This window comes from Thunnus maccoyii, chromosome 20, assembly GCF_910596095.1.
Source record: "Thunnus maccoyii chromosome 20, fThuMac1.1, whole genome shotgun sequence".
NCBI classification, from domain to species: Eukaryota; Metazoa; Chordata; class Actinopteri; order Scombriformes; family Scombridae; genus Thunnus; species Thunnus maccoyii.
This window is the reverse complement of record NC_056552.1, coordinates 25,493,043-25,508,793: the sequence shown is the minus strand read 5'-3', so window position 1 is coordinate 25,508,793 and position 15,751 is coordinate 25,493,043. Positions and strand designations below refer to the sequence as shown.

At 39.1% G+C, this 15,751-nt stretch overlaps 1 protein-coding gene across 1 annotated transcript in view; it reads left to right on the top strand.

Moving 5' to 3' along the window:
• Nucleotides 1-15,751, top strand: part of myo15b (myosin XVB) — a 41,425-nt gene that overhangs the window by 4,937 nt on the left and 20,737 nt on the right. The window contains exons 8-21 of the mRNA XM_042397715.1: nt 42-173; nt 496-621; nt 727-804; nt 1,773-1,921; nt 2,590-2,635; nt 2,727-2,851; nt 4,997-5,111; nt 5,203-5,378; nt 9,426-9,519; nt 12,837-12,899; nt 13,048-13,105; nt 13,263-13,387; nt 15,248-15,343; nt 15,431-15,666. Coding sequence (XP_042253649.1) covers nt 42-173; nt 496-621; nt 727-804; nt 1,773-1,921; nt 2,590-2,635; nt 2,727-2,851; nt 4,997-5,111; nt 5,203-5,378; nt 9,426-9,519; nt 12,837-12,899; nt 13,048-13,105; nt 13,263-13,387; nt 15,248-15,343; nt 15,431-15,666 — 1,619 coding nt within the window. The remainder of the gene's footprint in view (nt 1-41; nt 174-495; nt 622-726; nt 805-1,772; nt 1,922-2,589; nt 2,636-2,726; nt 2,852-4,996; nt 5,112-5,202; nt 5,379-9,425; nt 9,520-12,836; nt 12,900-13,047; nt 13,106-13,262; nt 13,388-15,247; nt 15,344-15,430; nt 15,667-15,751) is intronic.

Sequence of the window (15,751 nt, the reverse complement as noted above, 5' to 3'; positions counted from 1 at the left end):
GGACATTTGGGGATTTGTGTGTGTGTGTTTGTGTCCTGCAGGAGGAGTACAGTGTGGAACAGATCCAGTGGTACCCGATGCCACTCAAGGACTTCCACTCCTGTCTGGAGCTGATCTCCTCCAGGCCACATGGCATCCTCCGTATACTGGACGACCAGACCTGCCTCCCCCAGGTACACAAACGCACACATATCCAACAGAAAACACAGGTGCATACACTGGAAAAACCAAATGTGTGTGGCTGAGTTGATGACCCCATTACTTTGCCATGTATGTTGTGATCACACTTGAGTAGGCCATGGCTATTAATTCTGGAAGGTATCATTTGGTATGAAAGTAAAAATGTATAAATTGTGCAACTCTTGAGTGAACACTAGAAGCTACAAGCAGAGCTTTTATGTTAATTCTTTGTTATCACACAATGTTTCCATGTTGTTCTACATCTGACCTATAAATTAATCAAATAATCACTGTTCCTCTGTGTTTGTTCATCAGGCCACTGACCACACCTTCCTCCAGAAGTGCCACTACCACCATGGTAACAGCCCCTACTATGCCAAGCCCAAGAACCCACTGCCAGTCTTCACTGTCTATCACTATGCTGGAGCTGTCACCTATCAGGTATCAGGCACAGCACACTGACATACAGTATACTGTATATACAGTATATATCTGTACAACATATTTATATCTGTATTTAAACCTCTTTTTATCCTCTTTCTCCAGGTCCATAATTTCCTCAATAAGAATCACGACCAGTTCAGGACAGAAGTGGTGGAGCTTTTTGCCAGGAGTCGCTTAAAGGTGAAGCAACTACAATTAAGCACATACAGGGTGCTGCTAATGTCTTTATTATTATGTCTATTAACAACATTACATAATCAGATCACACAAGTTTGTGTATCAACCAATTAAACTTTACTTTAATAGCATCTTTCATATAGGTTAATGCCATCGAGAGTGCTTTTACAAACCCAACTAAAAGATCATTTTACAAAATTATGGACAAGAGTTGAAGCAAGTTGCATGTTAATCAGGTTTTAATGTTCCCTGGAAACCCTGTTGTTTTTTAAGTTGTGCTGTGTTGAGCTTTCTCTAAGAGTTCTGTATGTCATAATTATGACTTAGCATCTCATCTTTTCTCATAATTACATGATAAGAATCTTGTAGTTATGATATGTTTTCTCATAATAATGAGACACAGGTCTCTTAATTTTAGAATCTTTTCTTGTAATAATGGGATAAGGATCTTGAGGCTATGACATGTCTTTTCATATCTAAGAGACACACATCTTGTAATAATAACACCTTTCTCATAACTATAAGATCATAAATATTAGAAATGGATTTCATTATTTCATCTTTTATTGTAATTAAATTATGAGATACAGACCTCAGAATCATGGCATCTTTTCTTGTAATTTTTATTAATTTAACCTTTACTAACAAGGACGTCTCTTAAGATACATTGTCTCCTTTGCAAGAGAGACCTGGCCCAATGGCAGTGTAGGGTAGAATACAGTCCCATTAAAAAAACATATATATGCATATGTCATTGTGTGTAAATGTTTTATTACTCATATCATTAGTAGTAATGTTCTAAATGATGAGAATAATCAGTTTTGAGGATATTTTATCTGCATAAATATGAACTATTGGTTGCTCCAAAATTTAATCAGTAAAGGTTTTCAAAATCACACATGCACACACATGAAACTCACTGAAACAAGCAGATAAAAAGCCTGTTTCCTTTGTGCGGCCCTGTTTGTCAGATGGTGTCGGAGCTGTTCCGGAAGGTTCAGGATGGTTACATCCAGCAGAGAGAGCTGGGCTGGAGAGGAAAGGGCCTCCGCCAGCAGCCCTCTACTGCTGCCTCACATTTCCTACAGTCCCTGTCTGAACTCACCACCCGCCTGGAGAGGTACCAACACACTGACCGGGCTGGCTGTCATACAGCTGTCATTACCAATGCTGAGAGATCTCTAAGGAAGGAAGGCTTTTTTTTTTATCTTAACTCTTATTTCTATTTTATTTTATGTTTTGTGTTCTATGTTATTAATACTATAGTACTTTAATTTTCACTACGAACGAAAAGTTCAGTATTATTATTAATTTATATATTATTATATAAATGATATGTATATATGTATAATAATTAATGTTATTCTGTCTTGATGTCTTTTATGCTCTATGTAAAGCACTTTGAATGCCTTGTTGTTGAAACGTGCTATACAAATAAACTTGCCTTGCCTAATTACAAGAAAGCCAACAAGGGATACTATTTCGCTGCATGTATTTAGAATCAAACAGCTGTGGTTTGTGGAGAATGTGGGTTTAGTAAATGTCATGGAAAGAAATATGAGAATTATTTGGTGTGAATCATCAGCCGAAAGCAGTTCTACAACAGACTTTACGAGATGACACGTTATACAGTTTCCTAAATACAGTCAACCACATGTATACCAGTCACTCTGTTGGTTAACTCTCAGTTCTTTTAAGATATTCCTTTCTTGACTTGCAGGCAGGTCTGAGGTTAAACCAGTTTCCTGATGAGTCACCTGTGTCTGTGTTTTTTCTCTTTAATCCCAGGTGCAAAACCACTTTTATCCGTTGTCTGAAGCCAAACTATGTCAAGGTAACACCAGATACTTTACATGATTAGCTAGTATCCTAACATCAGCCGGCAGTGTACAGTATAACCTTGTATCTCTTGCGTTCTTTGTCAGCTTCCTGGGATCTTTGATGTGGACTATGTGTCAGCTCAGCTGAGGCATGCTGGGATGCTGGAGACCATCCACATCAGGAAAGAGGGTTTCCCAGTCCGGATTCAGTACTCCCTCTTCATTGAGAGGTGCAGACCAACATACGCAGTGCTTGCCTGATCCATCATGACAAAAATATTTATTATGTTTTAACACCCTTTTTATCCTTTAAAGAAGGAGGTTTCCCATTGTTGTTCCCTTTTTCCTCTTGCTGTCTCTCCAAACTGCTGATCTGTTCCACCATTGGCTACAGATTTGAAGGATGTACAAAGTACTGAACTTCAACAATCTATGACTCGATTCAATGTAGCAAACATCCATCAGGATCTCAATCTCAATCCAACCCTAAACCTTCAATATCCACTCTACTTCCATTTGCACATTCCTGTGGAGGGTTCACCAAATTAAAGGATAAATCTGGTGATAAATCAACCATAGTCCCGTGAAAAGACAAATAGGGGGTTTCCACTGGAGGAAGAACCTTTTGAGGAACTATGGATCTAGAGAGAGTGTGAACGAATTGAGAGCACAGGAGGTGAAGCTACTTAGGGGAAGATTTACATCTTCAAACACAATTTTAAGTTCTTTCTGGCCTTTCTCTCAAATATGTGAACTTTTTTTCTTATTCATATTCTTTGTAGTGGGTATATACAAAATCATAGAGAGGTGAAGTTCAAATAAAAAGAGAAAACGTGACTATGTTATTTTTCGCCCTTGTGCAGACAAACCTGATTTACAGTATGTGTTGCGCCTCAAGCACTGCTGCCATTACTGTGATGTCACAGGGGAAGAGAAGACATTTCCACTGACGGTGAAAATGGAGATGTCTCGGTTAATCACAGTGGAGAGATAAATGTCGAAGTTCTTCAGTCTTAAAACACTAGTGTGAAATTGATAATGACACAGCCTTTGGGAAAAAATAACATGAACATAGCTTCTGTCTGACCTCCACAGTCTGGATGTGAAAGTGCTGTGTGGAGTCGCATATTAAACACAGCAGGAATGACTCGCTAGCTGCTAATTTTAATCATCAAACGCCATCATTTCTGTCATTGTAATCAAAAGAAAGGCATCATTAAAGTAAAATCTGAAACACATGATACTGTTAAAGTGGAATTTCAGCCAAGAAACTTAATGCTAGCACCAAGCTAACAGAGATCAGGAGGGTAGAGGCAGAGCTGTTTTTAGCAATTCCTGAGCGGTATGTTGGACCTTTGTTAGAATAATACTCAAATTAAGGACTTGATTATGAAAGTAAAATTAATTCTATGGAGCACAGGTTTGTGGCTTCCAGATTTGGCTTTCACCCTCTCTCACTGTTTTTTTCAAAATGTCAGTTTGTGGTTGGAGCCACTGATAACAGCTCAGCCCAGAAAGACGTCTAGCTGTCTGTTAATACTGGACCAAATTACACTGAATTAGAGTTTTGTAGATTGTAACCTTTATTTTAAAGACATTTGATGACTATATTTTCTCCTGATAGCTGGTTCTACAAGATCTCCTCAACAGATATCTTGGCAAAAGCACGTTGAAAGTGAAATCCTTCAAATACATTACAGTTTTACACACAGATTTACAAGTGACTGGTGCCACCGCAGTAATGTTGGCTTGTCTATTTGTACACTACAACCCAGATTTGTATATATGCAGGCTTCAGGCTCCAGGGGAACAAAGACAGATGAAGGTCTGCACACTGAAGCTCCCTTAGATACAGTTTATTGAGACATCCACCAGTTTATCAGCACTCTGCACCACCAAGGTTTTGTAATTTTTTAATGCCTTTAGCTCATCACGTTGTTCCTTAGACAGATTGTTTCACATTTTATATTTCTTCTTTTTACATAGTATGGCAGACACATCCCTTTCCACCAGTCCACAATATGTATCCTGAGATGGATTTCTGTATTTTGGAGGTATAGGCTGCAGGGGGTAATTATGACGACTAATAACTCTTTTAATGTACCTACAGGCATGATAGTATTAAGACTATCCTTAAATATGAGGAGGGTGTGATTTCATACACTCTGTATTCTGTGGACCACAGTCTTGTTACTTCCTCCATCCTCCAGGCTATCCAATCCTATCTTTAATCACACCAACCCCATGCTGCCTTCATGTACTGTCAGAATTATGCATGTGTGCATTGCTGACCTGACTTAAAGTTTTATATGATCCCTGATTTATGCATGCACCATAAATCAGTTACATTATTCAGCAGCCTGTGTTTCTGATAGGTATGGCGTGTTGCTGACCCAGCGCCCCAGCAAGGGGACGGACAGAGAGCATACAGTGGCTCTGTTGAACATGGTTGATGCAGAGGAGGGACAGTACCAGCTGGGACTCACCAAGGTGCCAAACTGCTCATTCATGCCACTAATTAGTAAAGTAAATAAAGCTTTTAATCGATATGTCATCATGTGTGTGTGTTTGTTTGTTTTAGGTGTTCCTCAAGGAGCTTCTGTACCGGCAGCTGGAGGAGAAGTGGAGCAGCACTCAAACTTGGGCTGCTGTCACCATCCAGAGGAACATCAGGGGCTTCCTCTGCAGGAGGAACTTCAGGTTCTTCAAACAGAAAGCCATCGTCATCCAGAGCCACATCCGAGGACACCAGGCCAGGTATGGATACAGAGTGGAGGGAAAGGAGAGAGAAGAGTCGATAAAAGCTGAGGCAAAATCTCTCCATCCAGGAGACAAAATGTAGTCATGATTCAAAACTTACAGATCGCTTTCCAAATGATCACCTCAGAGCACGAAGGCTCTCTGATGTGATTTTTGTAGAAATAGTATTTAAATTCAAGTGTTTTCATTTTCAGTTGAAGAAGATATTGGATAAAAGAAAAAAACAAACAGAAAAATTAATTAAAGAAAGAATATCATTAAAGAAATAAATTAGAAGAAAAGAATTAAAGGAAGGAGGGAGAGAAGGAAGGAAGAAAAAGGAAACAATGCTGTTCAGTCTAAAAGATGCACGCGCAGTCACACAGTATCTATAGAGGCTAAAAAATGACGCTGCCTCTGAGTTTCTTCTCATCATGTAAAGAATAAACACATAGTTGAAGGTTTTCAGACACAGCCAACTGCGTTTTAATATCACAGTTAATTGGATATGCTACTGCAGTATGTTGCTGTAATGCTTAGACTGCTAATAGCCCAATAGGTGGCAGTGGAGAACAGTTGAAACCCAGTGGTTGTTGCTGGCATGGAGGTACATGATCTTCCCTCTGACGCTATCAATTGTGAGTGAGAACAGGAAGTGAGAACAGAAAGTATTTGTGATCAAACATCCCAATTATTTGTTAACTGGAATAATTAAGTTTCAACACTTGAAAGCAATTACACATCTGTGAAACAACATGTAACAATTTAAACATCCAAATAACATGGGATATTGTCCTTGCAAGCATTGATCACCTGTTGGTCATCTAGTGAGTGCGTTTATTGGTCATCTAGTGAGTGCGTTTATCATTTGCACTACAACAGCTATTGATAACGAAGCAGGGTGGAGTACACAGCATAACATTCTTCAACAACTGTGAGGAAGACTGTGGAAATATTGGGTGTGTAGATCAACATAACATTTACAACATGGGTAGTCATCTGCTAGTAATCTGCTATGTGCGTGTGATTACACTTGGCAATCCGTATACTACACCTGCTGGGTCTCTGTTATCACACAAAGAAACATGAGCCTGCACACAATGTGCCAGCTATTCATGAGCGAGGCTAATCAGGCAAATATCATTTTAATTTATGGTGTGGTTGTTCACTTATGTAACTTAGATCCAATAACTGCACACTGTGCCACCAGTGGCAGAATTACTTTCACTTAGCGGCGCATTATCTATGCAGAACAAATTGAACATATGAAACATACACTAGATTGACTATGACATGTGAACACAATACTGATAGATGATATAGGAATTTAAAAATTGGATCCAATTACCGTCATGTATAATGATGGACCCCTATTTTATCAAAGGGTTGATATAGTTTATGGCATTCACAGCAACTATGTTTTGATTTTTTTTCTAGTTTATAATTCCTTATGTGCATGGCTATGTTTATTTACATCTGTGTTATATAAGCCTATTTATGGCTTTATTCTAGGTTATTCTTTGTTTATTTTGTCACAATAAGTAAATAACCTGTTGTGTTTCATTATTAATAATTCATAAGTTATAGTAAAACAATGTGCTCATTAGCTACATAGTCTAAAATGCTACTTTTCTCAGTGTTTATCATTAATTATAAGTCATGTTAAGATGTTGTACAGGATCTATCAAGTATTACAATACATTTTTAAATGTCCATTATGCCCATTAAAATATATTAACGTTATTGCCATTATTCCCTGGCCAAAGAGGAAAACATTATAGCATTAGGAAAGATCAATTGCAGCCTGAACTTGAAACCAAACCTAAATTGGAATGAGGAATCAGACAAACACGCAAGCAACCCTGGACGTGGGACACTTGCTGCCATACACTGGTGCCAGGCACCAACTCACACGCACAAAAGTTCAGAAGACAAGGATTGATGTCAGCCAATTAAGAAGAGGGATGATTAAGTGGCCATAATGTCAGATACCTGAGTGGGTTTATTGCCAAAGAACGTCAGGGAACCCCCTACTCTTTATGATAGACATCCTGAGTTCTTTAACAACCGAAGTGAGTCAGGACCTCAGTCTAACGTCTCATCCACATACAACCAAAGATGTAGTTTAGGTTGACTCATCACAACCTTTCATGTAAAATAAATGATATCGGTAGGCTACTGAATAAGACCACACACATAAAAGTTCAGATACCGTTGGGAATATATGCTAGCTTTTCAATAGCGGACTTCTAGTACTAGGAGATCGAATGCTTGACAACAGAATGACTAGAATCATTTTTCAGGATGGATGGTCACAGGGGGAATCAAACTCCTAATTCTGGTGTTATAAGAGCAATTATAGAGCACTGTGTTCTCTACCACTGAGCTATACAGGACCACAACAAAACCACAAGAGTATTTGCAAGCTAATGGGGTCAGAAACATTGCATTTTGCCTATAGTTGATATAGATCATTGGAAAATAAAACATTATTGTTTTTCATCACCTTTTTCATTTTAGGAATATCAGCAGACGCACTGTCCAGAGGAACTGTAGATTTTCTGATAGTAATTATGACTCAGCTTGCCTGAATATTTTAAATGACAAAACAACACAAACCCTTCCCACTGTGAAGTTAGAAGGACCAACAATATTTATAAACACCTTATTTTAATTTTGCTGGGCGTCTCAAGCAGAGGACGAGAGTGTACCCCACTATATATATAATATGTAATGGAACTCACTATTGCCCACTAGTATTTCCAGAGCGGTGGACAACTGTGTTTTCAGTATAGTGTACAGTGGCTGCGTGCTACATGGGAGCGAGCACCTTTCACAAAAAGTCAAATGCCCCCTGGTGGAATAGTGGTGAAAACACAATGAGCTTTCTTGATAGAAGTTCCATGTTAAGCATGTTGGTGTGTAGGCATGTAGGCGTTTGCTGCAGCAAACCAAATGTAAACATGCACTCCACTTACAACGCGTATCTATACGATACCTAGATATCTTTTTCAACTGGGGTGTATGTTGATGTGGCATTTACAGCTTGCCAAAGTAAACGTATATACGTACACATACACTTAAGCTGTAGCAGGTACGCGGTGAAAGGTACTGTGTGTTAGTTGCATAGACCGTAAAAAATATGGACTATGGTTTGTGAACTGCTGTTTGGTTTTGAAGCCTCGAGTTTAGCGATTTGACCATGGATGTATAAAGAGAACCCTTAAGAGAACCCTAACCCTTCTCTTTATACATCCACGGATTTGACCGTCCGTCTCCATCTTGGATTCGGACAAGAGGGTGGAGTTGACCCTAGCACTAGCTGCTAGCTTGGTTAGCACGGTGCATTTACAGTCTATGGTTAACTCTAGTAATGCTAATGCTAATTTTCACTAGCGAAAAATAGGCCTAAAGTCAGTCAAACAAAATGTACTTCTCAGAAAAACTGAACAGCCGATTCCTTAGAGGGTCTTTTAGTACAACCAAACACTGAACAAGACTTTTTCAGATGACCAAAATGTTACAATTAACTTTCATAAACTGAAAACACACTGTGAAATAGCTGCAGCTACGCATTTACTCTGTAAATCTGGAGTTACGCCGTGGTTACGTTATGTAATCAACGTTGTAGCCGTGGTAGCGACTTGTCAAACACAAGATAATCACACCCTAAAGCATACTCTGCTTTATCATCTATTTTACTTTAAATGGGACCATATTTTACAAAATGGACATCATGCTGTATTGAAGAACACTTTAAACTAGTGATTGAGACCATAAACTCATTAGGAAAATATTTACTGGGGTAATAAATAAAGTGAGAAGTAGGGTCATTTTCTCATAGACTTCCATACAATCAGATTTCTATTTGCAACCAGTGGAGTCGCCCACAGCTGGTCATTAGAAAGAATGCACTTCCACATTGGCTTCACTTTTCAGACCGGGGGCTACCTGTTTTGTTCTTTGGCAGAATCATTTGACTCTTCATAGAAATGAGAATAGTGACTGATGTAGAAATGTGGATGACTGTATGTTTGTGTATGACTGCCCCCTCTTGCCTTCTAGGAAGTACTACAAGCGTCTGAAGCAGTCCTTCACTCAGTTCTGGGCGGTGATGATGATAACCAGGAACACCATCAAGAGACGCCACTGGAGGAAGGTAGATATGAAAGAGAGACTGCAGAGTCCTTGGCTGGGTTTCTTGGCAACAACATATTTGCTGAGTTTATTGTGCAATAAATCATTGCTCTAAGTGCTGCTTAAGCAATACCAGCAGCTTAACAGCATATGAGTTGTAATAGGAGAAATGTGGTCACGCCCTCTAGATAACACCTGTACATCCATGTTTGGGGTCAAAGTGTAGTTTTGTCAGTGGTCTGTATACAGTTTCAGACTGTTGGCAATTTTTACCTTATTATAAGGGCATTAGTTAAAGGGTTGTTTTATCCTAATTATAAAAAAAAAAACATTTTCCCACTTACCTCTGGTGGCATCTGGCTTTGTATGTAGTTTTACAATTTAAATTTAATTTATGATGTATTTGTCCAGGTTTTGAGACACTTGTCTCTGAGATGTCTGCCTTTACATAAAAATGAGGTAAATAGAATTTTAGAAAATTCAAAAATGACATTTAAAGCTGCAATGATGAATAGTTTTTATATAAAAATTGATCAAATGACTATATGGAATGTGAAAGATACCACTCTTTGCAGTTTGAGGTCCTAAGGGTATTTTAGCCCCTTTTAGCTCATTGTTTTGGTTTTACAGCCTGCAAATTCATTAACCACTGCAAAAGAAAAAGCTCTGGTGAAGTAATTTTACACTACCTGCACCAAACAGCAGACAGGCAAAGCTACTAGCAACATGAACATTTAGCAGCTAAAAAGACATATTTTTGCCAGAGATCAAAATAGAGCTAAGAGAGTCAGTGTTGGAGTTACATTCACCAGATGAACAAAAACATGACACTAAATGAATGATAATGTTGCTCTGTAACTGCTGGATATGTCAATAAAAATTTTTTGCTAACTTCATAGCCATAACAACTTCACATAACATATTTTTGAGGCACTAACATGTCAATGTCGTGTTTTTAGCTTGCTCTGATTCCCCTAAGTGACCAAAAAACATGAAACATGAAAAATGAAAGCTACAGAGGTAAATGTATGATTGATGGTACCTGCTGTGCTCTCATACAATCTGTTGGATGTGTTCTTTCTCAAACATTTTTCATCATTGGCAACAACTCTGTTGACATTTGATTACTGCCACATTATATAATTTCATCCCTTTCCTTTAACAAGCTCTCTGAGCTTGCATTAATCATGTCACTTGGGTGCGCACACACACACACACCCTGCTTACACCTCAGTCACACTCTTGGACTTCAACCCCTGTCAGTGAAATTTGAAGCAGCCTTTGAAACCTGTCTGTCAGACTTCCAGCTCCTCAGCTCTAACAGGTAGGCTGCTTTTCTTTTCCTCTTACCTACTGCATCAGATCAGGTGCAACATATGTTTTCAGTCATTTATTTGACTTGAGAAATAGTTGGCACTGTGGAAATAATGTAAAATAGGGAGTGTAGTAAAGGAAACTATCTGTATCAGGTATCAAAAGAGTCCTGTGCGTCCTGTGTTTCATCTCTTTTTCTTTTCTTGTCTCGGCTGTAAACTAAACACAGTTTTCTTCTTTTTGTTAGTAAAACATCTCAAGCGAAATGACGGTCAGTTTATTTGCTGTTATTGTTTTATGAGGCTTGGACTATGAACAGTGGATTTATCGGGCTCCTGCCCACAGGCTGCATATGTCAGCTGCTCTGTCAGGCCTATTTGGACTCTCAGAAGTGTTTACAGAGAGTAAGATTTGGATTAAAGTTTGACAGATGGATTTGGGGCTGAAAGTGACATCAGCCAGTCAGTTACCACCTCTGATACAATATAAATGATGCAGTTTGACAAATAACATATATAGTAAACTTTTCATTTTTAGGTAACACTTTATTTACATAAAAAAGTCCCTTTATAGGAATTATGTAATTTATGTAATTTCTTAGGAAGGTTCTCAGAAAGCATTATGTCATTTTTATGGTGATTACTCTGAAAATGGAGACAGTGTTCAGTTGGCACTGACATTTTTTACTAAATCTGTCTCTCATGAGTCCCCCAACTTCTTGTGTAATAATAATAACAGTAATAAAGTTTATTTACACAGCCCTTATCAAAATCTGCGATTACAAAAGTCTAGGTACACAGGGCAGGCTATTCTGTAGTTATAGCTGTTTCAGTCTGGAGTGGGTTTCCTCTGGATGCTACAGTCTTGTCTTTGTCTTTATCTAAAGACAGTCATGTTAGATTGAACTAGAACCTCTAAATGGTCTGTAGATGTGAATGGGTTTGTCTGTTTGTGTTAGCCCTGGTTCACTCAAAACAAAACTTAACCTGCGGGTGGCCAAGATAAAAAGTCAAGGGATACATTAGGAAACATTCTCTGGGAACGATGAATGTCTGAACCAAATTTGATATTGATGTATTAGATGTCAACATATTTCACTAGATAAGTGAAAACTTTGATGCTGCTGGTGGCACTAGTCAGGGGATCATCAACGCCATGAATGTCCATTAATGTCTGAACCTGTACCGTATGAGCATGGCCAAACCCAAATTAGCAGGTGTTTGCACTGTGTCAGAGCATTGTTGCTATTTTCCCTAACTAGTACCAAACCAGAGGGTGTGTTTGAATCTGCAATGATTTGTGACACAATTGTTTGGTTTGGGAAGGTCAGTTATTGTAAATCCTCTGATGTAGAGGCAGAGCAGGGTTGGGCAGCCTGTGTGTTTGTAGAGAACCAGTCTCTGAGTTATTTGATAACTCGCGTGAGTATTGAAGTGAAGCCGTGATGAAAGAACATTTGCTGTATGAATATGAATGCACACCAATGTTTAATCTGAGCTGTGTACCTCACTTTTGTTTACAGATTAGACATGTGTCCAGCAGAATAACCAGCTGGCCAAGCAATGATGAATTAGAATTAAATACTGGGAAGGATAGAGATGAATGGGGTGGTTTGGATTACATTGATAATTTCTGAGTGACGTTGTCCTGCTGTGTGGAGGCAACTCCTCTCTGAAAGCTGTAAACCTCCTGATAAAAAGCAAAATCGTACTTATTGGACTCTTGGAACTGTGTGGCCTGTTGTGCGAGGCGGAGCAACAAGACTGTGGGTGTTGCAGGAGTATATAACAGGACATGTGTCTAAGAATAGGTCTCATTGAACACACACACAGGCAGAGTGAGTGTTGAGTGTACCTGGATGATAAGAGGATAACTTACCTGAGGAGTTACCCAGTGGTTGAGCAACAAGCTTCAGGTTAAGGACGAATATGACTTTGAGATTATGAAATAAAATCACTGATCACAGAGTAACAAGCAGTATGATTGACTAACTGGTCTTGTATGTTTGTATGTCTTCAATTTCAGGAATTTCAAGAGAGGAACAAAGTAAAGGCAATCACAAAGACAAAATCTGTCACTCCAGGAATGGTAAGGCAACAACAGAATGAGATAAGATATAATCCTGTATCATACAAATCCTGCAAATCCTTCATCAAAAAAAAAAAATAGAAACCAGCGTCATGTTGAAGTACCAAACTTTCTCTCTTTCTCCTGTAATATGTTGTTTTCCTGTCAGGATGTGGGGATGTTAGAGATCCCTGCTGAGTTGTCAGCCAGACTTCGCAGTGCAACAGGTGAGCGTCATAAGAAACTGAACCAGAGAGATGATTTGATAACACTATGATCTGCACACATACAAAAACAATGATGGCAGTTTGTAAAACCCATGCTAATATGCCACCACCCTGTGTTTTATCAGTTTGTGATTGTAATTTTGTTTCTGCCCTACAGGGCGGCAGCATGGGTCAGGAGTTACAGAGGTCACACCTCCACAGGTGAAGGCAGAACACAGGTTCACCCTGCCTCTGGATATAGACAGATACCCATTTTCTCGCTATGCCAACTCCGTATTAAAGGTGAGCAACACACACACACACACATTATACAGACCAAGTACTATCATGTAAATCCTTAATTTAATCTATTTTAATCACACTTAAGCGGATGGTTTCCCACACACTCAAAATGTTTTTAAGAAATGAATAATTCTGTGTTATATTCAGATGTTTGTGTTGAATAAAGCAGTTTTGCACTTCATTCAGATGTCAAAGCCATGCAAGTGTCCCTGGAACGTCAGTCACTCTGAGGTCTCATGCTGTGACATTAACATATTCTGTGTTTAATAAATGTAGGCTTGTGAGGAAATGACAACCTGTTGAGTTAAATACTTAGTAATCTGTGGTGATATTTGGCCAAGGTGAATGTTGTTGGTGTAGAAACTTTTTAGAATCAAACCAAAAGACAGAGAAATCAAGTAGCACAGTAGATCGCTAGTTAGCTCTGTCACCTTGCAGCAAGAAATTTCTGCGTTTGAATGTAGCAGCAAGCCGGGAGCTTTCTGTGTGGAGTCTGTGAGGGTTTCCTCTGTTACTCTAGTTCCTCTCCCGACAGTACAAAGACAAACTACCCACATTGATTGTCTCTTCCATTGCGTGACAGACAGTCCTACATGTCTCCCATAGAAAAACTTCAAAACCAAAGTGCTTGACACACAACATACAATAACAACAAATGAATAGAATCAAAGGTCAGAAACCAGTAAAACCAATTTTACAAATGCATTACATAAAACAAATACAGAAACAGAAACCAGTGAACCAGACATGAGATAAATGCAGCATATAAAACATAATGCAATAACAAGCATAAAAGACCCATAACCCATGAAAATTAGTGACTGGTGAGTCTGAGCTCCTCTGGTATCATTCTAGAGTTTTGGACCTGATCCCCTCTAGTTTTAAATCTAGACACAGGAACAGCCAGTAGGTTCTTGTCTGAGGATCTCAGGTTGCTCACAGGCTGGCAAGAGGAGTGAAATTCTGAAATATCCTGGCCAGCTACACCTAGATGCAAAGAGCCTCAAAACTAAACAGTAAATATGCGCTATATCCATTATATGTGTCATGGTCACCATGTCACTTTTTTGCACAATGTGGTGAGCTACAATAAATGTCAGTCATTGAGAAGGTTATGACTTAAGGGATGAGGAGTAATTGGTTAGTTACATTGAGTTATACTCCCCTCCATAAATAGTATAAAGCTCCATAAAGCATAAACAGATGCTTCCACATCCTGTTTCCCACGAGTAGATGAGACAGTCCATGCCTGTCTCTTTTCTCACCAAATGCATACTGAGATTGGCACCTGGTTCCTCACAGCCTGGAACAGGATAAACAGGTTAGAGATTTTATGGCTACTAGATGAATTACCTTTCAAAATATTAGGAACTACTTTTCTGTTTCTGTAGGACCTAAAGGTGGAGTATGACGGCAGTCTGTACACAGCTAAAAGTATTTTTCTATAAATAGGCATATGGTTGCTACCAATATTTAATTATGTGTAATTTTTAATTACGAATCTACAGTCCATATAGTCGGAATCCACCTTATATCACCAAAATATGCTGCATGCTGTAAATGTGGTTAATTGTTGTTCAACATGCTGTGTTAGCATGAAGCACTGGAGACAATTTTCTGCTGGGGACATATGGAAGACTTTGTTTTAGTGTTTCTGTTAATGGAAAGTCTGTGTCCACGATGAAGTAGTTACCTTTCCGAAATCAGGGTCCAATGGTTGAGATTTATTCAATAAAAGGGAAAATTCTTCCAACAGGATGAATTTCGAAAAATAAATCAGTCAATAAATCAGTATAATAAAGAAAGTAATACTTGGTTGAAGAAATTGTTGATTGATGATGGATGTTGTGTCCTCCTCAGGATACATGGAGCCAGCCTCAGGGATACCCCCTCCAGAGACCCCTCACCCCTCTGGATCCAGAAGATGCCACAGCTGCCCTGGACATTTACAAACTGGTATATGAGAGTGATTAGATTAGATTGTATTAGATTAGATTTCTTCTCATTCTTCTCATTTATGATTTCCAATACTTTTCTCCTCAGATCTTGCGGTTTACAGGTGAGTCAGGCATCAGCAGCTGGCAGGAGCAGATGTTGGGCAACTATATAGTGGAAAAGGGCCAGAGCCGACCGGCCCTGAGGGACGAGATCCTGGCCCAGTTGACTTACCACACGTGGGGCCTGACTGAGGAGCAGAGCAGCCTGAGGGGCTGGCTGCTGCTGGCCTGCTGCCTCAGTGCCTTCACCCCTTCACCAACATTGGACAAAACCCTGCTCAAGTAGGTGCTACGCTTTGGTTAGCCTTCTATTACAAACAAGGCTTAGTGGAGGGTATGATAAGATGGGGTATGATGGGGTTAATGA